At 46.0% G+C, this 25,494-nt stretch overlaps 1 protein-coding gene across 4 annotated transcripts in view; it reads left to right on the top strand.

Annotated features, from left to right (window-relative positions):
* clstn3 (calsyntenin 3) overlaps positions 1–25,494 on the top strand; it is a 57,255-nt gene that overhangs the window by 29,062 nt on the left and 2,699 nt on the right. For all 4 annotated transcript variants that reach the window (XM_058993516.1, XM_058993518.1, XM_058993517.1 and 1 more), the window contains exons 9-19: positions 477–773; positions 1,019–1,128; positions 1,782–1,944; positions 2,099–2,143; positions 2,410–2,570; positions 2,720–2,868; positions 3,419–3,642; positions 8,371–8,532; positions 9,224–9,369; positions 20,644–20,785; positions 25,254–25,441. In XM_058993516.1, coding sequence (XP_058849499.1) covers positions 477–773; positions 1,019–1,128; positions 1,782–1,944; positions 2,099–2,143; positions 2,410–2,570; positions 2,720–2,868; positions 3,419–3,642; positions 8,371–8,532; positions 9,224–9,369; positions 20,644–20,785; positions 25,254–25,441 — 1,787 coding nt within the window. The remainder of the gene's footprint in view (positions 1–476; positions 774–1,018; positions 1,129–1,781; positions 1,945–2,098; positions 2,144–2,409; positions 2,571–2,719; positions 2,869–3,418; positions 3,643–8,370; positions 8,533–9,223; positions 9,370–20,643; positions 20,786–25,253; positions 25,442–25,494) is intronic.

Below are 25,494 nucleotides of genomic sequence, written 5' to 3'. Positions count from 1 at the left end.
CACCCCTTCACAGAATCACCCTGACAACACCGCACTGTGACAGCACCCCTTCACAGAATCACCCTGACAACACCGCACTGTGACAGCACCCCTTCACAGAATCACCCTGACAACACCGCACTGTGACAGCACCCCTTCACAGAATCACCCTGACAACACCGCACTGTGACAGCACCCCTTCACAGAATCACCCTGACAACACCGCACTGTGACAGCACCCCTTCACAGAATCACCCTGACAACACCGCACTGTGACAGCACCCCTTCACAGAATCACCCTGACAACACCGCACTGTGACAGCACCCCTTCACAGAATCGCCCTGACAACACCGCACTGTGACAGCACCCCTTCACAGAATCACCCTGATAATAGCACTCTGATTACTGCTTTACGATCCTGGCTGGTGCTTCACAGTGTGGTTCTGTGCTGGTCGGCTGAAGCCCCTCCCTCCTCTCTCTCTCTGTCTTCTGATAGGTGCAGTGCGCGGAGAGGTGGACCTGCTCCCGCCCCCTTCCTTCTCCACCAATTGGACGGCAGGCCTAACCACAGTGCCCTCCCCTGATTCGTCGCTGGTGTTTGTGTTCAATGGCTCGCTGCGGCAGGCGTGCGAGGTGCCCCAGTCTGCGCTGCGTGAGCTTGGCGTGTCGGCCGGAGACCACTTCACTCTGCAGCTGTGGATGAAACACGCCAGCAGCACCCAGCCGGCACAGCAGCAACACGGCCGGGCCAGGAGAGAGGAGGAGAGCATCATCTGTAACACCGTCAGGAACGGTGAGAGAGTATTTATCTCGATGTATTTAATGAGAATTTAATCATAGCAGCCCTAGTTTGTGTGTGTGAGTGAGAGTGTGTGTGCGTGTTTGTGTATGTGTGTGTGTGTGTGTGTGTGTGTGTGTGTGAGTGAGAGTGAGTGTGCGTGTTAGTGTGTGTAGTCTCACTACTCTCTCTCGGTGCATGGCTGTTATCTCTCCCTCCTGTACACTCACTCTCACACTCTCTCCCTCTCCCTCTCTCAGATGACTCGTTCTCTCACTACTCTCTCTCGGTGCACGGCTGCCGTCTCTCCCTCTTGTATTGGCCGCTTACCAACGCCAGACCTGTCAAGTTCCTCTGGAAGCTGGAACAGGTAAGTGAATCCAGGCCACACGCTTCACACGTAATGTCCAGGCCACAAGCTTCACACATGGCCTTGAGATTTCTACACTGCTGTATTCTATGATTCTCTCATTGAAGATCCACTGCAGGTGGTGTCCAGTCGATATAACAGCGTGGCTTCAGCGCTTGCAGACCTATTTCACATTTCTATTCACTGCCCCTCAGTCTCATCTGACATGCTCCCTTCATTTTGCATCTCCAGTTTCTAGCGCTGGTTGTGCTCAGATTATCTTTAAGGCACACTATACTAAAGTCCTTTTTTCAACCAGACTCCTAAAGACTGAAAGCTGCATTAGATTCTGAAGTGAGTAGTTGGTTTCAGAATTGACAGAATTGTGTCTGTGTGTCTCTTTTCCATGTGTCTGTATGCCTGTTTGTGTATGTGTGTGTCTGTGTGTCTCTCTCTGTCTCTCTGTGTGTCTCTGTGTTTCTACCTCTGTGTCTCTGTCTCTGTGTGTCTCTGTATGTCCCTCTGTGTCTCTCTTTCTCTCTGTGTGTATCTGTCTCTGTGTCTCTTTCTCTCTGTCTCTCTGTATGTCTCTCTGTGTGTATCTGTGTCTCTGTTTCTCTCCGTGCCTCTGTCTCTGTGTCTCTCTGTGTCTCTCGGTGTCTCTGTGTCTCTAGGTGTGTGATGATGACTGGCACCACTACGCTGTGAATCTGGAGTTCCCCACAGTCACGCTCTACGTGGACGGAGTGACCTATGACCCCGCACTCATCCATGACAACGGCCCCCTGCGCCCCCCCGCCCCCCACCCCCGCCTAGTCATCGGAGCCAGCTGGACAGGTGAGGGGGCAGAGGACTAAGCATCTGTATTGAAATGCAGGAGGGGAGGGAATGGGAACAAAGCACTCAAATGGAATTGTTTTAAGACACTGTTTAAGAAGTTACTGTGAAAGAGAGTAATCTGAGTTCTGTATTGGCTTGTTCTCTCTTGCAGAAGAAGCTGAGAAGGGAAGCACTAACAGCAGTGAGTCTGAGCAAGGTGAGAGTCTGGGACAGGGCAGGTAATCTCCCCTATGTGCACTAGTGTGGGGCAGCGAGGGGGGCAGTCTGGCCCTGCTCACTATTTAATCAAGTTTTGTTGAGCCCTTTTATATTCATTAAACGTGAAACTGAATCTGTTTCTTTCTCAGTTTATTCTCATTTTTAAAACATTGTTTAACCTCAGAGCATGTTTATTGAATATTGAAATTTGGTTATTTGACCCTAATTCACCACTCCCCTCTCTCTCTCTCCCCCCTCTCTCAGACCCCGCGCCCCCTCGGTTCCACTCTCATTTCCGGGGTCTCTTGGCGGGGTTCACTGTGCGGCCGGGTCGTGTGGAGCCCCACAATGTCATCGAGTGTCTGTATGCCTGCCGAGAGGGGCTGGACTTCGGGGACCTAGAGTCGCTGGGGTCGGGCATGAAGGTGAGAAGCAGGAGCCCCGCGGACACTGGACCCGTGAGACAGAGATTGCGGGGCAGTTTAATAACCCTGTCCCTCCCCGTCTCTCTCCGCTCCCCTCTCTCTCTCCTACCCCCTCTCCCCATCTCTCTCTCTCTCGCTCTCTATCTCAGGTCCATGTTAACCCTACACAGTCCATGTTGATTCTTGAGGGCGATGACATTGAGAATTTCAATCGGGCGATTCAGCAGGTCACGTATCGGAACTCTCTGAGGTTTGCGACCCCTGGGGTCCGTCCACTGAGGATATCCACTTCACTCAGGTCAGCAATCTGCATATCCCCCCCCCCCCCCCCCCACACCCTCCCCTCCACACCCCTCCCCCCCCACCCACACCCTCCCCCTCACTCCTCACACCCTCCCCCTCACTCACCACACACCCCACACCCTCCCCCTCATTCCCCACACCCCTCCCCCTCACTCCTGCACACCCCTCCCCCTAACTCCTCACAGCCTCCCCCTCACTCCCCACACCCGTCCCCCTCACTCCTGCACACCCCTCCCCCACACCCCTCCCCCTCACTCCCCACACCCTCATTCTCTCATTTCCCACACCCTCCCCCTCACTCCCCACACCCCTCCCCCTCACTCCTGCACACCCCTCCCCCACACCCCTCCCCCTCACTCCCCACACCCTCATTCTCTCATTTCCCACACTCTCCCCCTCACTCCTCACACCCCTCCCCCTCATTCCCCACACCCCTCCCCCTCACTCCCCATACCCCTCCCACTCACTCCCCACACCCTCATTCTCTCACTCTCCACACCCTCCCCCTCACTCCTGCACACACTCTCTCTCCCTGTCTCTCCCAGGTGTTTCAGTGAGGAGGGCTGTGTCTCAATTCGTGATGTTGAGGGATACCTGGTGGTCCTGCAGCCAGACGCCCCTCAGATCTTCCTCTCTGGGACGGCTCACTTTGCGCGGCCCGCCTCTGAATTCGAGACCCCCCAGGGGGTGCCCCTCTTCTCTGAGTTGAGGATCACCTGCTCCCTGTCCCACTCCATCAACACAGCCAGCCAGGGCATGGAGGGCGGAGGTGAGAAACTGTGCTGTGATCTGATTCCTTATACAAGACGCTACCTACAGACACAAGCCAGAATGGCAGCAGTTTCATTACTTCTAAAACTCTTTGTTTATTTTTTATTTGAATTTATTCTCCCACCCCACCCTTCTTCAAATTCAAATGGTCTTTACTGGTGTAGAGGGGTTCCGTATAGCTACACTGAATATTCAAATTATTACGGAATTGAACTATTAGTATTCACTACAGTATATCAGGGGTTCTCAACCCGCAGGTCAATCAGCAAACAGCTGCGGCTCATGTGACATCCTGCTCAAATTTAAAACAAAATACGGGCTGGTTAGAGCGGAGCAGCTGAATCGGCCAGACTAGAGAACATGCTCACTTTGTTGTTCACAGAGAGAAACACTCTTGAGAGCCACTGCAGTGTATTCATCCTTGTGATGTGAGAGCCACTGCAGTGTATTCATCCTTGTGATGTGAGAGCCACTGCAGTGTATTCATCCTTGTGATGTGAGAGCCACTGCAGTGTATTCGTCCTTGTGATGTGAGAGCCTCTGCAGTGTATTCATCCTTATGATGTGAGAGCCACTGCAGTGTATTCGTCCTTGTGATGTGAGAGCCTCTGCAGTGTATTCATCCTTATGATGTGAGAGCCTCTGAAAATAGTAGGCTATTAATTCCACTTTGATTCAAGTTCTGGCTTGAGGTTGATATAAACAAGCTTGCTTGCAAATGAGACTCTTCAGTTAGTTTAAAGAAAAATGATTTATTCGTACAGCATAACAAAACAGACAATAAGCATTCGAGTAATTAGTGAAAGCAACTTCTATAGATGAACTAGAAGAGATTCTGTCACAATCACTAAGCTTAAACCTGTAAGCTGTGTGCAATCTCAATGAGGAGTCTTTATTGTTCCCCATACAGAAAAACAAAGTACACAGAAAGAGTACCTGGAACTGCAAACACAAGTCAAAAAGGAAGTTAGAAAGGCCAAGAGAGAGATAGAAATCAATATTGCTAAGGGGGCTAAAACCAATTCCAAAATGTTTTTCCAATATTATAACAGCAAGAGAACATTCAAAGAGGAGGTTAAATGTCTAAGAGACACAAATGGCAAAATCATAGATGAAGAAAAAAAAATAGCAAATATATTAAATGATTACTTTTCACAGGTTTTTACAAAGGAGGACACAGACAACATGCCCCACATGTCGTCCTATCCTGATTTAAATAACTTTAGCATAACAGAGGCAGAAGTGTTAAAGGGACTAGGAGCTCTTAAAATAAACAAATCCCCTGGGCCGGATGAGATCCTCCCAATAGTACTCAAAGAAATGAAAGAAGTTATTTACGAACCGCTACCCAAGATCATGCAACAGTCTCTTGACACGGGTTGTACCGGCAGACTGGAAAATTGCAAACGTAATACCGATCCACAAAAAGGGAGACAAAACCGAACCAGGTAACTACAGACCAATAAGCCGGACTTCTATTATATGTAAACTTATGGAAACTATAATAAGATCAAAAATGGAAAATTACCTATATGTTAACAATATCCTGGGAGACAGTCAGCATGGTTTTAGGAAAGGGCGATCATGTCTAACTAACCTGCTTGACTTTTTTGAGGATGCAACATTGAAAATGGATAATTGCAAAGCATACGACATGGTTTATTTAGATTTCCAGAAAGCTTTTGACAAAGTCCCGCATAAAAGATTAATTCTCAAACTGAACGCAGTAGGGATTCAAGGAAATGCATGCACATGGATTAGGGAGTGGTTAACAGGTAGAAAACAGAAAGTACTGATTAGAGGAGAAACCTCAAAATGGAGTGAGGTAACCAGTGGTGTACCACAGGGATCAGTATTAGGTCCTCTGCTATTCCTAATCTACATTAATGATTTAGATTCTGGTATAGTAAGCAAACTCGTTAAATTTGCAGACGACACAAAAATAGGAGGAGTGGCAAACACTGTTGCAGCAGCAAAGGTCATTCAAAATGATCTAGACAGCATTCAGAACTGGGCAGACACGTGGCAAATGAAATTTAATAGAGAAAAGTGTAAAGTATTGCATGCAGGCAATAAAAATGTGCATTATAAATATCATATGGGAGATACTGAAATTGAAGAAGGGAACTATGAAAACGACCTAGGAGTTTATGTTAACTCAGAAATGTCTTCATCTAGACAATGTGGGGAAGCTATAAAAAAGGCCAACAAGATGCTCGGATATATTGTGAGAAGTGTTGAATTTAAATCAAGGGAAGTAATGTTAAAACTTTACAATGCATTAGTAAGACCTCACCTAGAATATTGTGTTCAGTTCTGGTCACCTCGTTACAAAAAGGATATTGCTGCTCTAGAAAGAGTGCAAAGAAGAGCGACCAGAATTATCCCGGGTTTAAAAGGCATGTCGTATGCAGACAGGCTAAAAGAATTGAATCTATTCAGTCTTGAACAAAGAAGACTACACGGTGATCTGATTCAAACATTCAAAATCCTAAAAGATGTAGACAATGTCGACCCAGGGGACTTTTTTGACCTGAAAAAAGAAACAAGGACCAGGGGTCACAAATGGAGATTAGATAAAGGGACATTCAGAACAGAAAATAGGAGGCACTTTTTTACACAGAGAATTGTGAGGGTCTGGAACCAACTCCCCAGTAATGTTGTTGAAGCTGACACCCTGGGAACCTTCAAGAAGCTGCTTGATGAGATTCTTGGATCAATAAGCTACTAACAACCAAACGAGCAAGATGGGCTGAATGGCCTCCTCTCGTTTGAAAACTTTCTTATGTTCTTATGTTCTTATAAACAAACAAACAAGACACACACAAAGTCTTTGTTCTGAAATGCCATGCTCCAGTCCTGAAATACCACGTTCTCTATCTCGTTCTCCACTGGTATGTGACGGAGTAGCTCCTGTAGCATGACATGTCAGACATTCTGTATAATGATTTCACAATGAATACCACAAGTTACCAACATTACAATAGGATCTCTTCCATAGGTTCCTAAGAGCAAATCAAATTGTACTGGATGCAATCAGATTAAAGTGCCCTAATTGTTAAGATAACGTTTACATCGAAAGATATCTGTTATCTACTCACATGCACGTAGAGATTTCAACTTTATATCACGGCTCAGCTCGCTTGTTTAGCATTAATCTTGTGCAATACCTGCGTGAAGTCTCAGTTGTATAGTTAGCATCTTCTAGGGGAAGCAGTAGGGACTTCGCAAGGCAGCAGGAGTTGGTCCTCCTCCGAGGAGCAGTTTGAAGAACGTGGTCCAGCACTAACAGCTCCGAAGCCATTTTTACAGACACATTTAGTTGCTAAAAGTCTTGTTTAATGTGATTTTGAAACAAAAGATACTGAGTCTCGTATAACTGATTGTCTGGCCATACGAGAGCGGACATCTCCTTTGAGGTGAAGCTGTTAAACACTGTGTCTGCATTTCAGAATTAGTTTCTTCAAATCAGTGCTTTTTAATGTAATAACTGAGAGTGATCCTACAGTGTCTTTATCTGGGACTCCCTCGGGCTGCACAGAGAGTGATCCTACAGTGTCTTTATCTGGGACTCCCTCGGGCTGCACAGAGAGTGATCCTACAGTGTCTTTATCTGGGACTCCCTCGGGCTGCACAGAGAGTGATCCTACAGTGTCTTTATCTGGGACTCCCTCGGGCTGCACAGAGAGTGATCCTACAGTGTCTTTATCTGGGACTCCCTTGGGGCTGCACAGAGAGTGATCCTACAGTGTCTTTATCTGGGACTCCCTTGGGGCTGCACAGAGAGTGATCCTACAGTGTCTTTATCTGGGACTCCCTTGGGGCTGCACTGAGTAATGTCTTCTAAGAGGGCCATTAAGCCACGGGAACATTCCCTTACTGCTTCACCTGCTAGCTGTTTACGGGTGAAAAAAATTCCTCCTGTAATTTAGCAAATGGTTGTGCACACCCATCCACTCCTATAGTAATTCTGTTATATACTTGGGATTCCTTCATTCCTCTAAAGAACAAAGTTTAATCTCATCTCCTGCTTCCCCCTCCAAATGTTTGTAAATAAAGTCTGCCTCTTCTCTAAGGGACAGGCGCGGGGAACCTAAGCACACTGAATTTCATCAGCCCATTGGTATCGAGACATAGGAACATAAAGAAGTGGCTCTCCCTGACTATCGTTGGAGGGAGCACTCACACTGTGCAATCGTGAGGCAGCCTCTACATGTCCTGACCCTGTTACCCCACCAAGCATGTTCACGGGCAGGAGACTCTTTTTCAGCAATTAACCGCTCACAAGGCAGTAAAAGAAGGCAGTAGTGGAGTAGTGGTTAGGGCTCTGGACTCTTGACCGGAGGGTCATGGGTTCAATCCCAGGTGGGGGACACTGCTGCTGTATCCTTGAACAAGGTACTTTACCTAGATTGCTCCAGTAAAAACCCAGCTGTATAAATGGGTAATTGTATGTAAAAATAATGTGATATCTTGTAACAATTGAAGGTCGCCCTGGATAAGGGCGTCTGCTAAGAAATAAATAATAAAAAATAATAATATTTAGCTCCTCAAGCATGCTACACAGTGGAGGGTTAGGGTTAGGGTTAGGGTTAGGGTTAGCCCCTAAGCATGCCACACAGTGGAGGGTGTGATGTGCCTGTGATTCAATCTCATGCTGCTCTCAGCCTGTTTCAGTGTGCAGCTTGTGGTCACTGAGTCTGTATTGTGTGTATAATGCCCCCAGCTCTCATGTCTGACGCAGTGGCGCACACGCTCGATGGCTGTGAGGTGTCTCCGGTGGGGGAGGAGCTAGACCTGCAGAGGGAGGAGCTTATTCTCGACCCCGAGTCCGTGAGAGAGAAAGGACTGGAGCTGATCAATAACACGGCTTACATCGCAATATCAGGTAATCAGTGATCAATAACACTGCATTTCTCAGGTAATCTATAATTATTAAACTACATTTCCCAATGTGCTTTTCACCAGTTTTCCCTCTGAGATGAGTGTGAATTTCCAGCAGTGCAGTGGGAGATGTAGTTTACATGATGGCTTATTTCATTGTCAACACAAAATTACTCTTAATTTAAGTTTTCTCTATTGTAAGTGGCATCAAGTCATAAATCTGGCTGAAGAATTAGAATAGAATGTGTCCCTTACTTCTCTCTCTCTCCTCAGGTGTGTAGTTGATCAGTTTCTCATAGTCTCTCTCCTCAGGTGTGTGGTTGATCAGTTTCTCACAGTCTCTCTCCTCAGGTGTGCAGTTGATCAATTTCTCACAGTCTCTCTCTCTCCTCAGGTGTGTAGTTGATCAGTTTCTCAGTCTCTCTCTCTCCTCAGGTGTGTGGTTGATCAGTTTCTCACAGTCTATCTCTCTCTCTCCTCAGGTGTGTAGTTGATCAGTTTCTCAGTCTCTCTCTCTCCTCAGGTGTGTAGTTGTTCAGTTTCTCAGTCTCTCTCTCTCCTCAGGTGTGTAGTTGATCAGTTTCTCAGTCTCTCTCTCTCCTCAGGTGTATAGTTGTTCAGTTTCTCACACTCTCTCTCTCCTCTCAGGTGTGTAATTGATCAGTTTCTGACTGACTCTCTCTCTCTCCTCTGAGGTGCGGAGTCGATCTCAGTGTACGAGGATCTCTTGCGCTCGCTGCGTTATCGGATCTCTGTCGGCGCCGCGCTGTACGAGAGGAAGTTCCGGCTGTCCTGCACAGAGATGAACGGACGCTACGCCAGCAACGAGTTCTCAGTGGAGGTGAGACTGTGCCATGGCAGAGAGGGAGCAAGACGGAGTGCAGTCCAGTGGCTCTCTCTGTACTAACTCCTCTCTCCCTCCCCTCTTGCTATATATATCAACCCCTGCTTCTCCTTCTCTGCCTCTCCCTCCTCTATCTCTCAATATTAACCTCTACCTCTCTCGCTTGCTGTCCTGTAGCACAGGATTGTGAGTCGTGAGAGGGGTCAGAGTGCTGGTGTGTGAGGAGGTGCTGTGAGTAGAATCTCTGCAAATGTTTTTTTTGTTCCCTATCAAGTATGAAATGTAACCATTGCCAAATGGGTATTTATCCTTAAAGACCATGAAAACCTGAATAGATATATCAAAGCTGCACACAGTTCCTGTGACACAGTCTCGCCTGACCCCTAGAGCATAAAAGGATTGCTGACACAATATCGTCATCATTTTTCCTTTCACTGACCTGAGAGAGAGATCTACACACGGATAAGTATCACTTATATCTGCTTGTGTTTACACTAATTGCGATTGCTTTTAGTAATTACTAATTACACGTTGTGCACTTTTCGTTAGCCCGTGAGTGGCCTTGTGCCAGTGGCTCTGTCGCCCCTTCCCTGGGATCAAACACCGTGGTCAGCTACTGTATTTCTCTCTTAAGCTGCTAGCTTCGGTGAAGCTTAAAAATAAAAACAAATGTTTTTTTATTATAAAAAATACTAAAGACCGAGACACACGCTGGGTCAGGCTGCTTGCAGTTTTCCCTCAGTGTCTCGTTGCCACATTGAGCTCTGCTTGTAGAATTAGTGTGCAGACTGTTAGGGCTCTAGCAGTAGGCTCGAGCTGTTGGTTTGTGAAGAGTGTTATACAGATGGGCATCCCTATATCGCTTTCTTGGTAACTGTAGGTCCCAGACCTGCTATCGTTCCTGCCAGTACTTCTGTACATCGAACGAGGTTACCCTGCCGATTCACTGGCAGTCGCTGGGCTCAGCTCTGCTTCGGGTCTGACTGCTCACAGTCCTTCCCACAGTGTCTCGTTGCTGCTCTGGTCTCTGCTTGCAGTGCCACTGAGAAGGCTGTCAGTGACAGCAGGCTTCCTCCAGTCTTAGGGCTGTGTTGCGTTAAACCAGAAGCTATACCATTTGCACCTTACCATGTGTACCGTGCTCTGTGCGCCGTTCTGTACTGTGTGTACCGTGCTCCGTGCACCCTCCATATTTTGAAGTTGAACGGGCAGGCAGTGGGCAGGAACCTTGCTGTGTTAATAGCCGCAACTCTGGCTATCCCAAGCGTGCATAGTAGATGGTGAAAAGGCCCCATAGCTGGACGCTCCCGTTACTCCAGGACACACTTTTGGTCCTACAGTAGATGACATGTTGCAGTGCTCTCACAGGGCGTGAGAATCTACAAAGGAACTGGTGCGCCTGCTCCCCTATCAACCTCCTCCAGTACGTAGACCAGCACCAAACTGGAAGCCAAGGTTCCAGCAGCCTCAGAGATCGGTACAGCCAGCCTCTGCTAAAACCAGAGGTTTTCACAACAACCCGCAGCTGCACAAAAGGGAAATTTCAACGAGTTTCACTGTCAAGTGCAAAGGCAGAAGCCTCAGGCTAAGCCTCAAGCCGAGCAGCAGCCCTGCCTCTCTCTACCTCCCCGTGCCTTTTCAAAGTGCATGGAGGCTATTCTGGCCGCATCGAGACACAGAGGTGTCAGAGTACTCAATTACCTGGATGACTGGCTCATTGTACCCAGTCTCCAGCACAGGCATAGGCCCAAGCGGAACTTGTCACCGACCACCTTCGTTGGTTGGGCCTGTCTGCGAATCTTGCAAAGAGCCAGCTCACACTCTCGCAGACAGCCTCCTATTTGGGAGAGCATCTGGATTCCAGGTCCATGCTGTCCACTCTGTCGGAGGACAGAGTGCAGAGAATAGCCGCTTGTCTGAAGCTTTTTCAGGTCAGCAAAAAGCTCACAGTAGTGATGTTTCAGAGGCTTCTGGGCTTCATGGCAGCAGCTTTCCAGATCCTCCCTTTGGGTCTTCTACACATGCGTTCTCTCCAAGCCTGGTTCGACAGCAGGGTTCTTCAGCCCACATTGAACTGTAGCTGCCTGGTGACAGTGTCTCGTCTCTGTCTGAAGGCGCTCTCTTGGTGGACCCAGCCTGCCCACCTGGGCTCAGGGCACTGGGACGGGGAGTCACGACGGGGCTCAGGGCTCGGGGACGGGGATTCATGACGGTGCTCAGGGCTCTGGGACGGGGAGTCACGACGGGGCTCAGGGCTCTGGGACGGGGAGTCATGGCGGGGCTCAGGGCTCTGGGACGGGGAGTCACAACGGGGCTCAGGGCTCTGGGACGGGGAGTTACGGCGGGGCTCAGGGTTCAGGGACGGGGAGTCACGACGGTGCTCAGGGCTCTGGGACGGGAGTCACGACGGGACTCAGGGCTCTGGGACGGGGCTCAGGGCTCAGGGACGTGGACTCACTACGGGGCTCAGGGCTCTGGGACGGGGAGTCACGACAGGGCTCAGGGCTCTGGGACGGGGAGTCACGACAGGGCTCAGAGCTCTGGGACGGGGAGTCACGGCGGGGCTCAGGGCTCTGGGACGGGGAGTCACGACAGGGCTCAGAGCTCTGGGACGGGGAGTCACGACAGGGTTCAGGGCTCTGGGAAGGGGAGTCACGACGGGGCTCAGGGCTCTGGGACGGGGAGTCACGACGGGGCTCAGGGCTCTGGGACAGGGCTCAGGGCTCTGGGACGGGGAGTCACAACGGGGCTCAGGGCTCTGGAACGGGGCTCAGGGCTCGGGGACGGGGACTCACGACGGGGCTCAGGGCTCTGGGACAGGGAGTCACGACGGGGCTCAGGGCTCTGGGACGGGGAGTCACGACGGGGCTCAGGGCTCTGGGACGGGGAGTCACGACGGGGCTCAGGGCTCTGGGACGGGGAGTCACGACAGGGCTCAGGGTTCGGGGACGGGGAGTCACGACGGGGCTCAGGGCTCGGGGACGGGGAGTCACGACGGCTCAGGGCTCTGGGACGGGGCTCAGGGCTCGGGGACGGGGACTCATGACGGGGCTCAGGGCTCTGGGACGGGGAGTCACGACAGGGCTCAGGGCTCTGGGACGGGGAGTCACGACGGGGATCAGAGATCTGGGACCGGGCCAGACCTGTGTTTTATAGTGGAGGTGTTTAGGGTGAATTGGTATTATTACCCCAGATAGCTAGAGCTCACAGTGTGTTCAGATGAATTGGTATTTATTTCCTTGTAATTTGTCTTTTTTCTGTAAAATCATAATTTTAGTTTTATCTGGGTTTATTTCTAAAGCCCAGGTTTTGCAGTACTGCTCAAGTGTTGCCAGTGGTGACGCATAGGGGGGGCACGCCTGGTCACGTGCCCCCCCAGATTTCTGCCAGGCAGTGGCTTAGCCACTGTGTTAGGATCGTTCACACTGAAACATGTGTAAGAAATTGCAATATTGTTATATTTTTCGCTTACCATTATAGCGGGGCGGACGTGGCACGGGCGGCGCTGATTTTTCTTTTCGCTCACGGAAAGAACTTTTTATTTACCGCGTTGCTATCAACCAATGAGAATACATAAGCAAGCTCTACTTGCTCAACCCCAAACACAGATGCATGAAACATATAGGCTATGATTACTGTATATGCTATGTAGCCTAGCTACTACACACATAGATGTGGTAGAGGACATCTACTATGTAATGAGTAGCCTATGTATTTACATAGAATGCACTCGCCTCATGACATATCTTATTGCCAGCTGACCTCTCCAGCAGCCAGCCTACTAATAAGATTATCATTTTTCACGGATTGTGCAGCCAGCTTCATCAAGGGACGGTAACCAAGTCCATCCAGGTCTTGGAGATGGAGTGGTAAATGTACAACCTGTTATTAATTGAATAACTAAATAAAATAATCAGAATGAACAGTTCTGGACGCTGCTGAGAGAAAACCGGCAAAACTGTTTCAATTCCTGAGTTCGGTTACCTACTTGTTTTCATTCTGATTATTTGTTTAGGCTACAGCGTGTCCGTCAGCTCAACTAGCGAATGTCAGTGCAGTGTGATACCAATAAAAATGAGTGGTTGGATTTGCTGTCAATCAACCCAAGTTTTTTGTTGGATCAGCTGTTTGTACATTTTTTTTGTTTTTAAAGGCGCTGTAGTTATACAATGTAGTTAATGCAACTGTGTGCACAAGTCCCTCCTCCCCCGAACCTCCAGAAGATTAGGTACCATCGGCAGTCCTGCGTCAGTCAAAGAGTAATTACATTAGTCAGGATTTGTGAAATTAAATAAAATGGTTTGCTTTGCTTTGAACACCAAATGTGAAATGAACAACCATAAGTACGAATGAAATTATATATAGTTATTTATTATCATAATGTGAAATTGAAATCTGATGCGCATGTTAAAAGTTCAAGTCCTTTGCTTCGTATTTCCTTTTTTGTTTTCTGAACTGAATCTCTCTTTTTAACTATTTTGCACAACAGTGTATTTGGTTATTGGATCTTCTGTTAAAAAAAAAAGTTCTTTATTTTTCGAAAATAAAACGTCAATGCACTAATAAGAAATCAGGGTGCCAATTTCACCACTGTGACTATTCACCTTAAAAAAGTTACCATTGCCACCCTCTCCCGAAAAAAAATCCTGGCTACGCCACTGTTGCCAGGGTTTATTATTTAAAAATGCGCAGTTTATTTCAAACTTTCAAAACATAATAACATAACAAAGAGTGTCTAAGACCCTTCACCGTTATATTTGTTCTCGTGTGAGACTTTCACTTTTTCAGTCAGCGAAAATATGTGCTAAAACGGAGTGAATTTGAGCCCTGTTAAAATGGCAAAAAGACAGCTACAGAAACCGAACCTGACTCTTCTGTAGTTCAGAATGTTATGAACAGCACAAGAGTGTGACGATACTTCCATTTCAAACGCTCAGGTTAGTGCAGGTGTAGCTGTCTGTCGATAAGAGACTCTTGCCTGTAGTGTTGTTTGCAGCTCTCTTGATTGTGACAATCTGGCGTAGAACTGTTTGTGATTAAATATCTGGTAATGTTAGAAAGCTAGCTTAATGTTTACATAAAAATGGTTAAAATCGGGCATCGGGTTTGAGCACGTTTTTTTTTTTTTGGGGGGGGGGGGGGCTGTGCCCCACCAGTTTTTCAAGCCATGAGTCGCCAATGAGTGTTGCGCTTTTCTACAGTGCCTCCTATTTTCTGTTCTGAATGCCCCTTTATCTAATCTCCATTTGTGACCCCTGGTCCTTGTTTCTTTTTTCAGGTCTAAAAAGTCTCTTGCGTCAACAGTTTTAACATGACTTCCCTTGATTTAAATTCAGTGCTTCTCACAATATATCCGAGCATCTTGTTGGCCTTTTTTTATAGCTTCCCCACATTGTCTAGATGAAGACATTTCTGAGTCAACATAAACTCCTAGGTCTTTTTCATAGTTCCCTTCTTCAATTTCAGTATCTCCCATATGATATTTATAATGCACATTTGTATTGCCTGCATGCAATACTTTACACTTTTCTGTATTAAATTTCATTTGCCATGTGTCTGCCCAGTTCTGAATGCTGTCTAGATAATTTTGAATGACCTTTGCTGCTGCAACAGTGTTTGCCACTCCTACTATTTTTGTGTCGTCTGCAAATTTAATGAATTTGCTTACTATACCAGAATCTAAATCATTAATGTAGATCCCTAATACTGATCCCTGTGGTACACCACTGGTTACCTCGCTCCATTTTGAGGTTTCTCCTCTAATCAGTACTTTCTGTTTTCTACATGTTAACCGCTCCCTAATCCATGTGCATGCATTTCCTTGAATCCCTACTGCGTTCAGTTTGAGAATTAATCTTTTATACGGGACTTTGTCAAAAGCTTTCTGGAAGTCGAAATAAATCATGTTGTATGCTTTGCAATTATCCATTGTCGAAGTTGCATCCTCAAAAGAGTCAAGCAGGTTAGTTAGACATGATCTCCCTTTCCTAAAACAATGCTGACTGTCTCCCAGGATATTGTTACCATATAGGTCATTTTCCATTTTAGATATTATTATAGTTTCCATATGTTTACATATAATAGAAGTCAGGCTTATTGGTCTGTAGTTACCTGGTTCGGTTTTGTCTCCCTTTTTGTGGATCGGTATTACGTTTGCAATTCTCCAGTCTGTCAGTACAACCCCTGTGTCAAGAGACTGTTGCATGATCTTGGTTAGCAGTTTGTAAATAACTTCTTTCATTTCTTTGAGTACTATTGGGAGGATCTCATCTGGCCCAGGGGATTTGTTTATTTTAAGAGCTCCAAGTCCCTTTAACACTTCTGCCTCTGTTATGCTAAAGTTATTTAAAATTGGACAGGAACAGGTCGACATGTGGGGCATGTTGTCCGTATCCTCCTTTGCAAAAACCTGTGAAAAGTAATCATTTAATATATTTGCTATTTTTTTTTTTTCTTGGTCTATGATTTTGCCGTTTGTATCTCTTAGACATTTTACTTCCTCCTTGAGTGTTCTTTTGCTGTTATAATATTGGAAAAACTTTTTGGTATTGGTTTTAGCCCCCTTGGCAATGCTCATTTCTATCTCTCTCTGGGCCTTTCTAACTTCCTTTTTGACTTGTGTTTGCAGTTCCAGGTACTCTTTCTGAGTACTTTGTTTTTGGTCTCTTTTAAACGCTCTGTAAAGTGCCTTTTTTCTCAGGATATTTTTTTAATTGAAATATTAAACCATTTTGGCCATTTTGTTTTAGATTTAGATTTGTCTTTTTTTGGTTTGTTTTTTTTTATTTGTTTTGCACCTGTAGTACGACATTTTTGAAAAATAGCCACCCTTTTTCCGTGGATGTTTTCTCTATTTTACTCCAATAGTCTCTGTTCCTTCATTCCTTCATGGTTTGTCTATATATACAGTTGTAGTCAAAAGTTTACATACCCCAATGGAAATGTCTAATTTCTATACATTTCTCGAAAACAAAGAATTTTAAGAATCTTTTGTAGAAAAAGTTTTGCTTTTGTGGATGAGGAAAAAGTTACAAGAAATAGTCTACCATTATTAATTTCAGCAATTTTAGACATGTTGAATTTTTCTACTCTGATGCATTATGAGCATCAACAATTTACTCAAAGCCTCCACTAGTGTTTTCTACTATTATAACAACTTTGACTTGCATAAAGAAGAAAAAACATTGAGTGAAACAGCTTGCATCTCTTGATTTTCAAGGTGTGGTATCCGAAGCATAATCAACGAGTACAGAGAAACATCATCTGTAATTGACAAACCCAGGACTGGAAGACCCAAAAAGCTGTCTAACAAGGATGAGCAATACTTGAAGATAATATCCTTAAGGAATAGAAAGAAGACAAGCGTTGAATTGACAACAGAACTGGCAGTACGAAGGTCACTCTTGAAATCAGGACTTAAAGGATGTGTTGCAGTAAGAATACCTCTGTTAAGAAAGGGGAACAAGACTAAAAGGCTAAAATATGCACAAGAACACAGAAATTGGACTATGGAACAATGGTCAGAGGTGCTTTGGACTGTTGATGGATTTGCAAATACAATTTGTTACTCTAGTTCCAAAAGGGAAAGGTACTGAAATTATACTCAACGGTTCCTTGAAGAAGACCCAAGTATGCAGAATAAGTTGTCCGTAGTTTCAGCACACTGCCTGTGTGTTATTCTTTCTTTGAATGCTTCACCCTGAAGGCTGACACAGTCCCGATATGATGTGGTTATGACTACAAATACAGAAGCTAGTCTCCAAGCCAGGAATGGTTCTTCTATTTGATGCGTAGATGAACCAACTCACAGACATCGTGAGCTGGAGAGAGAGATTGTTGAGTTTGAGAGCCAGCTGGTCAGCGAGAGTGATGATGGGGGCGTATCGAGGCCTGCAGGAGAGGAGGTAGCTCCTGGGCAGCCTGCTGGAGAGGAAGGTGAAGGGCTCTCTGCTCAGAGCCCGCTTCACTGAACTTAGATGGACGCCCCCACAGTCGTCTTCTTCGGCCTGGAGAGGAAGACAGTGGCGCACAAGGCAATGTGTTGTCTAAGGCTGCCCGGGGGGAGAGAGGTCTCCAGCCCTGCAGAGCTCAGGCGTGTTGCAGTGAGCTTTTATACAGATCTCTACAAGGCTGAGGGCTGCGACTCGGGAGAGATGGAGCGGATTCTCCAGGGTCTCCCCCGCCTGGACAAGGAGGAGAGCAGTGGACGAAGGCTCCCAGACTGGTTGGACTGCCTGCAGAATTCTATAAAGGACTCTGGAGCTGTGTTGATGAAGACCTGGAATATGTCCGGGATGGAGAGCTGCCATAGGGCAGTGATAACACTGCTACCCAAGAAAGGAGACCTCTGTAACATCAAGAACTGGCATCCTGTCTCCTTGCTGTGCTCCGATTACAAACTGCTTTCTAAGGCTCGCTAATTGTTTAAAGACCAGCATTGGATCAGTGGTGCACACGGACCAGTCGTCCTGTGTGACCGAGAGATCAATTTTTGATAATTTGTTTTTATTAAGAGACCTTTTTAATGTGTCCAGAGTTTTTGAGGTTGATTTTGGTTTGGTTTCGCTTGACCAGGAAAAAGCTTTTGAGAGAGTTGACCATGAGTATCTGTTTCGTGTTTTAAAAGCTTTTGCTTTCGACCGTTTTTATTTCTTTTATAAGGCTCCTTTGTCGCAGTGTTTTTAGTGTTGTGAAGATCAATAACAGCCTGACTGTCCCCTTCCCTGTGCAGAGGGGGACACGGCAGGGCTGTGCTCTCTCAGGGATGCTCTATGCTCTCTCCATAGAACCCCAGTTGCACCAGCTAAGGGAGAATCTGCCTGGATTGGTAGTGCCAGTTGTGCCCGATGCAGTCCCCATCCAGCTCTCTGCATATGCACACGATCTCAGTGTATTTGTCACTACTGACCGAGACTTCGCAGTGCTGGAGTCCTGCATTACAATGTATGAGAAGGCTACTTCAGCACGAGTAAACTGAGCAAAAAGTGAAGCTTTTCTTGTTGGCAGTTGGTGAGATACCCATCCTCCATTACTGCCTTCAGCTTTGAGCTGGATTAGAACTGGGGTCAAACTTTGAGCAGTTCAAGCAGCAGAACTGGGAGGGGCTGCTGGACAAGGTGAAGGGAAGGCTGCAGAGCTGGCAGTGGCTCCTCTCATGGCTCTCCTTCAGGGGAAGGGTCCTTATCATTAACAATCTAGTTGCCTTCATGCTCTGGCATAGGCTGGTGTGCTTTGACCCTCTCCTGGGTTTGTTAAACGAGATACAGAAATGTTTGGTACAGTTTTTCTGGAGTGGGCATCACTGGCTGCGCCCGGCTGTCCTGTATCTCCCCCCGTGAGGAAGGAGGGCAGGGGCTCAGAATGGCAGTTTAGACTGCAGGCTGCACAGATTGAGCTGGAGAGACCTGGTCTTCTGTTTATTGCAGAGAGCAGGCAGGCTGGGTTTCGATAGGCAGTTATTTTTAATATCTCCTGATCGTTTTAATGATGCAGGGTTGGAGGGTTTTTATAAGAATATAATAGAGCACACAGTGGGTTTTTGAAGGGCCCCTGTTTTTTAACTCCATTTTTAATTGTGAGGTTTTAGCTCTGTTTTCTTATCTGCTTTGTTTTATAAAGCAGGTTTTACTAAATTGGGGCATTTAATTAAGCGATCTTCAGACCTCTCTCTGTCCAGCACTCTCCCAGTTCTTCAGCAGGTTTCTGGAGGAGCGTGTGGCTCCAGAGCAGGAACCCCTGTTCCCCGCAGTGCTGGTCTCCCCTTCAGTGACAGTGGAGGAGGAGGAGCCAGCTGGCAAGCTGCTCTCGCTGAGGAAGGTCACTGAGGTGGCTTTCCACACAATCAAGAAGAAGACACTGTATGAAATCTGTGTGAAAACCAGACATTTTAATAAATTGAAAGATCTGGCGGACACAAAGTGGAGGGCTCACCTCGGTGTCCCTGACAATGAAGCTCCTGTCTGGAGGGCGCTGTATAAGCTTCTCCTGCCCCTGCTCCGGAGACAAGCTGGTACCTGAGCCAAGTGTCCAGTGCCCCTTCTGTCCCGCGGCGGTGTTCATTTTCACCTGTTTGTGGATTGCCTTCAGCTGCAGCCCTTCTTTCTGTTTTTAGAGAACCTGCTGGCTTCCTTGGGAGTTACTTTTACTAAACATATTTTTGTATTTATGTGAACGCGTGGGTTGCAGTGCGTAGTGAAAGGGTGATGCAGGTGCTCCAGACAAGGAAAACACAAAGTTCACGGTTCAAGTTCTTTATTTTCCTTGACCAAAGGTTTAAATAATAAAGCTGGCTCTACCCAGCAATGGGTATTGCCAGCGACAAAAACAAAGGGGTTGCAGTCCCGAAATAATAATTACAAAACCACAGACACAACACAAACACAGACATGTCTTCGGACAGTGCGTGCTCTTAGTGCAGGTGCAGTGCTCGAAACAGTGATGCTTGGTTAAGTGCAGGTGCGGTGAAGTCTGGGTGAATCGCTGGCCCCAGGCTGCAGCTCCCAGATCCGTGCTGAATCAGTCTGACGAAGACAAAACACACACGTTTGCAAATAAAACAAAACACTTAACTCAGGTTCCGAACAGTCCTCATTTCCTCCCATCAACCACAACAACCTCCAATTCATGAATGAAACTTTGCTTACTGTACTAGGGCGGGGACTCCTGGTACCGTCACGCCATCCCTTTCCTGAATGGCCGGCTTCTGACTGCCCCCAGAATAAACTACCGAAACATTCAGTACGGGGCACGCAATTCCTGCTGTACAGTGCTCTCACAGGTCGAGAGGGAGATTGTTGATTGTTGATTCAGATTCATTCGCTTTGTCACAATTTAGTCCAGTTTGCACGGAGGGATAGATGCTCATTGGTTGTCCTTGGTCAGGTAAAATTAGCTATTTTAAAATCCCGAAAAAGTAAAATTTTAGCCACTGGTTTTATAAATCCTATCAGTATTTTTAGGGTCCTGATGGTCTCTAGGATCAAGGTGCTTATTTTAAAATGGTGCATGACCTGGACAGCTTTGAGAGACGTTGGTGCATTGGGGAGGGTAGGTGTGCCGTGAGTGAGGAGGGGCAGCATGTTCTGCTCATATGAGAAACACTATTGTTATTTCTATTATTGTTATTTTGCACCAGTGTTTTTTTTTTTAAAGTGGCTTTATAAGTTTAATATTGTATTCTAATTTATAGAATAAAGGGATTTTAAAAGTTTCTCTCTCTCTCTCTCTCTCTCTCTCTCTCTCTCTTTCTCTCTCTGTGTGAATTTTGTGTAGGTGAATTTCCTGCACAGTGTTGACGCTGGTCAGTCGCACCCCAATCACCTGCTCTCCTCTCAGCAGTTTATGCCCCCCTCGAGACACAACCTGCCCCCCGAGCTCGCAGGACACAACCTGGCCAACGCACAACGCAATTCAGGTACTAACCCAGCTACAAAACACACATCTACACAACATGCAGCTACACAACACACAGCTATACACACAGCTACACAGTGTCTCATTGTGTCTCATTGTGTCGCATTGTATCTCAGTGTGTCTCAATGTCTCATTGTGTCTCATTGTGTGTCTCGGTGTATCTCTCTCAGTGTATGTTGGTGTGTCTCATGAACATAAGAACATAAGAAAGGTTACAAACGAGAGGAGGCCATTCAGCCCATCTTGCTCGTTTGGTTGTTAGTAGCTTATTGATCCCAGAATCTCATCAAGCAGCTTCTTGAAGGATCCCAGGGTGTCAGCTTCAACAACATTACTGGGGAGTTGGTTCCAGACCCTCACAATTCTCTGTGTAAAAAGAGTCTCAGTGTCTTAGTGTCTCATTGTGTCTCAGTGTGTGTCTCAGTGTGTCTCAGTGTATCTCAGTGTGTCTCAGTGTATCTCAGTGTATCTCAGTGTGTCTCAGTGTATCTCAGTGTGTATCTCAGTGTGTGTCAGTGTATCTCAGTGTGTATCTCAGTGTGTATCTCAGTGTATCTCAGTGTGTCTCAGTTTGTATCTCAGTGTATCTCAGTGTGTATCTCAGTGTGTCTCAGTGTATCTCAGTGTGTATCTCAGTGTATCTCAGTGTATCTCAGTGTATCTCAGTGTATCTTAGTGTGTATCTCAGTGTGTGTCAGTGTATCTCAGTCTGTCTCAGTGTGTATCTCAGTGTGTATCTCAGTGTATCTCAGTGTGTATCTCAGTGTGTCTGTGTGTATCTCAGTATATCACAGTGTGTATCTCAGTGTGTATCTCAGTGTGTCTCAGTGTGTATCTCAGTGTGTATCTCAGTGTGTATCTCAGTGTGTATCTCAGTGTGTATCTCAGTGTATCTCCGTGTGTATCTCAGTGTGTCTCAGTGTGTCTCAGTGTGTATCTCAGTGTGTATCTCAGTGTGTATCTCAGTGTGTATCTCAGTGTATCTCAGTGTATCTCAGTCTGTCTCAGTGTGTATCTCAGTGTGTATCTCAGTGTATCTCAGTGTGTATCTCAGTGTGTATCTCAGTGTGTATCTCAGTGTATCTCAGTGTGTATCTCAGTGTGTATCTCAGTGTGTATCTCAGTGTATCTCAGTGTGTATCTCAGTGTGTATCTCAGTGTATCTCAGTGTGTCTGTGTGTATCTCAGTATATCAGTGTGTATCTCAGTGTATCTCAGTGTGTATCTCAGTGTATCTCAGTGTGTATCTCAGTGTATCTCAGTGTGTATCTCAGTGTATATCCGTGTGTATCTCAGTGTGTATCTCAGTGTATCTCAGTGTGTATCTCAGTGTGTATCTCAGTGTGTCTCAGTTTGTATCTCAGTGTATCTCAGAGTGTATCTCAGTGTATCTCAGTGTGTATCTCAGTGTGTGTCAGTGTATCTCAGTGTGTCTCAGTGTGTATCTCAGTGTGTATCTCAGTGTATCTCAGTGTGTCTCAGTTTGTATCTCAGTGTATCTCAGTGTGTATCTCAGTGTATCTCAGTGTGTATCTCAGTGTGTATCTCAGTGTGTATCTCAGTGTGTATCTCAGTGTATCTCAGTGTATCTTAGTGTGTATCTCAGTGTGTATCTCAGTGTGTGTCAGTGTATCTCAGTCTGTCTCAGTGTGTATCTCAGTGTGTATCTCAGTGTATCTCAGTGTGTATCTCAGTGTGTCTCAGTGTGTCTCAGTGTGTATCTCAGTGTGTATCTCAGTGTGTATCTCAGTGTGTATCTCAGTGTATATCTCAGTGTGTATCTCAGTGTATCTCCGTGTGTATCTCAGTGTGTCTCAGTGTGTCTCAGTGTATATCAGTGTATCTCAGTGTGTATCTCAGTGTGTATCTCAGTGTGTATCTCAGTGTGTCTCAGTGTGTCTCAGTGTATCTCAGTGTATCTTAGTGTGTATCTCAGTGTGTATCTCAGTGTGTGTCAGTGTATCTCAGTGTATCTCAGTGTATCTTAGTGTGTATCTCAGTGTGTATCTCAGTGTATCTCAGTGTATCTCAGTCTGTCTCAGTGTGTATCTCAGTGTGTATCTCAGTGTGTATCTCAGTGTGTATCTCAGTGTATCTCAGTGTGTATCTCAGTGTGTATCTCAGTGTATCTCAGTGTGTCTGTGTGTATCTCAGTATATCACAGTGTGTATCTCAGTGTATCTCAGTGTGTATCTCAGTGTATCTCAGTGTGTATCTCAGTGTATCTCAGTGTGTATCTCAGTGTGTCTCAGTTTGTATCTCAGTGTATCTCAGAGTGTATCTCAGTGTATCTCAGTGTGTATCTCAGTGTGTGTCAGTGTATCTCAGTGTGTCTCAGTGTGTATCTCAGTGTGTATCTCAGTGTATCTCAGTGTGTCTCAGTTTGCATCTCAGTGTATCTCAGTGTGTATCTCAGTGTGTATCTCAGTGTGTATCTCAGTGTGTATCTCAGTGTATCTCAGTGTGTCTGTGTGTATCTCAGTGTATCTCAGTGTGTATCTCAGTGTGTATCTCAGTGTATCTCAGTGTATCTCAGTTTGTATCTCAGTGTATCTTAGTGTGTATCTCAGTGTGTATCTCAGTGTGTATCTCAGTGTGTCTCAGTGTATCTCAGTGTGTATCTCAGTGTATCTCAGTGTATCTCAGTGTATCTCAGTGTGTCTGTGTGTATCTCAGTATATCACAGTGTGTATCTCAGTGTGTATCTCAGTGTATCTCAGTGTATCTCAGTGTGTATCTCAGTGTGTATCTCAGTGTATCTCAGTGTGTATCTCAGTTTGTATCTCAGTGTATCTCAGTTTGTATCTCAGTGTGTATCTCAGTGTGTATCTCAGTGTATCTCAGTTTGTATCTCAGTGTATCTTAGTGTGTATCTCAGTGTGTATCTCAGTGTGTGTCAGTGTATCTCAGTCTGTCTCAGTGTGTATCTCAGTGTGTATCTCAGTGTATCTCAGTGTGTATCTCAGTGTGTGTCAGTGTATCTCAGTGTGTATCTCAGTGTGTATCTCAGTGTATCTCAGTGTGTCTGTGTGTATCTCAGTATATCGCAGTGTGTATCTCAGTGTATCTCAGTGTGTATCTCAGTGTATCTCAGTGTGTATCTCAGTGTGTATCTCAGTGTATCTCAGTGTGTATCTCAGAGTATCTCAGTGTGTATCTCAGTGTGTATCTCAGTATATCGCAGTGTGTATCTCAGTGTATCTCAGTGTGTATCTCAGTGTATCTCAGTGTATCTCAGTGTGTATCTCAGTGCATCTCAGTGTATCTCAGTGTATCTCAGTGTGTATCTCAGTGTGTATCTCAGTGTGTATCTCAGTGTGTATCTCAGAGTATCTCAGTGTGTATCTCAGTGTGTATCTCAGTGTGTATCTCAGTGTGTATCTCAGAGTATCTCAGTGTGTATCTCAGTGTGTATCTCAGTGTGTATCTCAGAGTATCTCAGTGTGTATCTCAGTGTGTATCTCAGTGTGTATCTCAGTGTATCTCAGTGTGTATCTCAGTGTATCTCAGTATATCGCAGTGTGTATCTCAGTGTATCTCAGTGTGTATCTCAGTGTATCTCAGTGTATCTCAGTGTGTATCTCAGTGCATCTCAGTGTATCTCAGTGTATCTCAGTGTGTATCTCAGTGTATCTCAGTGTGTATCTCAGTGTGTATCTCAGTGTGTATCTCAGAGTATCTCAGTGTATCTCAGTGTGTATCTCAGTGTGTATCTCAGTGTGTATCTCAGTGTATCTCAGTGTGTATCTCAGTGTATCTCAGTATATCGCAGTGTGTATCTCAGTGTATCTCAGTGTGTATCTCAGTGTATCTCAGTGTATCTCAGTGTGTATCTCAGTGCATCTCAGTGTATCTCAGTGTATCTCAGTGTGTATCTCAGTGTATCTCAGTGTGTATCTCAGTGTGTATCTCAGTGTGTATCTCAGTGCATCTCAGTGTATCTCAGTGTATCTCAGTGTGTATCTCAGTGTGTATCTCAGTGTGTCTCAGTGTGTATCTCAGTGTGTATCTCAGTGTATCTCAGTGTATCTCAGTGTGTATCTCAGTGTGTCTCAGTGTGTATCTCAGTGTGTATCTCAGTGTGTATCTCAGTGTGTATCTCAGTGTGTATCTCAGTGTATCTCAGTGTGTATCTCAGAGTATCTCAGTGTATCTCAGTGTGTATCTCAGTGTGTATCTCAGTGCATCTCAGTGTATCTCAGTGTATCTCAGTGTGTATCTCAGTGTGTATCTCAGTGTATCTCAGTGTGTATCTCAGTGTATCTCAGTGTGTATCTCAGTGTGTATCTCAGTGTGTATCTCAGTGTGTCTCAGTGTGTATCTCAGTGTGTATCTCAGTGTGTATCTCAGTGTGTATCTCAGTGTGTCTCAGTGTGTATCTCAGTGTGTATCTCAGTGTGTATCTCAGTGTGTATCTCAGTGTGTATCTCAGTGTAATGTCTCATTCTCCCTCCCCCTCTCCTCTGCAGTTGTTCCTGGTGCTGCCACAGTCATCATCGTGGTGTGTGTGGGCTTCTTGGCGCTCATGGTTGTTTTGGGAATATTCCGGATTCGCTCTATTCACCGCCGAGAAACAAAGGAAGGAAGCAGTGGAGAGAAGGAGGGCGAGATAGACTGGGACGACTCGGCTCTCACCATCATAGTCAACCCAATGGAGGTGCGGAGCTCTGTGTGTCTGTCTGTCTGTGTGACTCTCTCTGTCTCTGTACT

This window comes from Acipenser ruthenus, chromosome 20 (genome assembly GCF_902713425.1).
Source record: "Acipenser ruthenus chromosome 20, fAciRut3.2 maternal haplotype, whole genome shotgun sequence".
Taxonomy (NCBI): Eukaryota; Metazoa; Chordata; class Actinopteri; order Acipenseriformes; family Acipenseridae; genus Acipenser; species Acipenser ruthenus.
The sequence above is the reverse complement of the archived record's forward strand: the minus strand, read 5'-3'. Positions and strand labels throughout refer to the sequence as shown.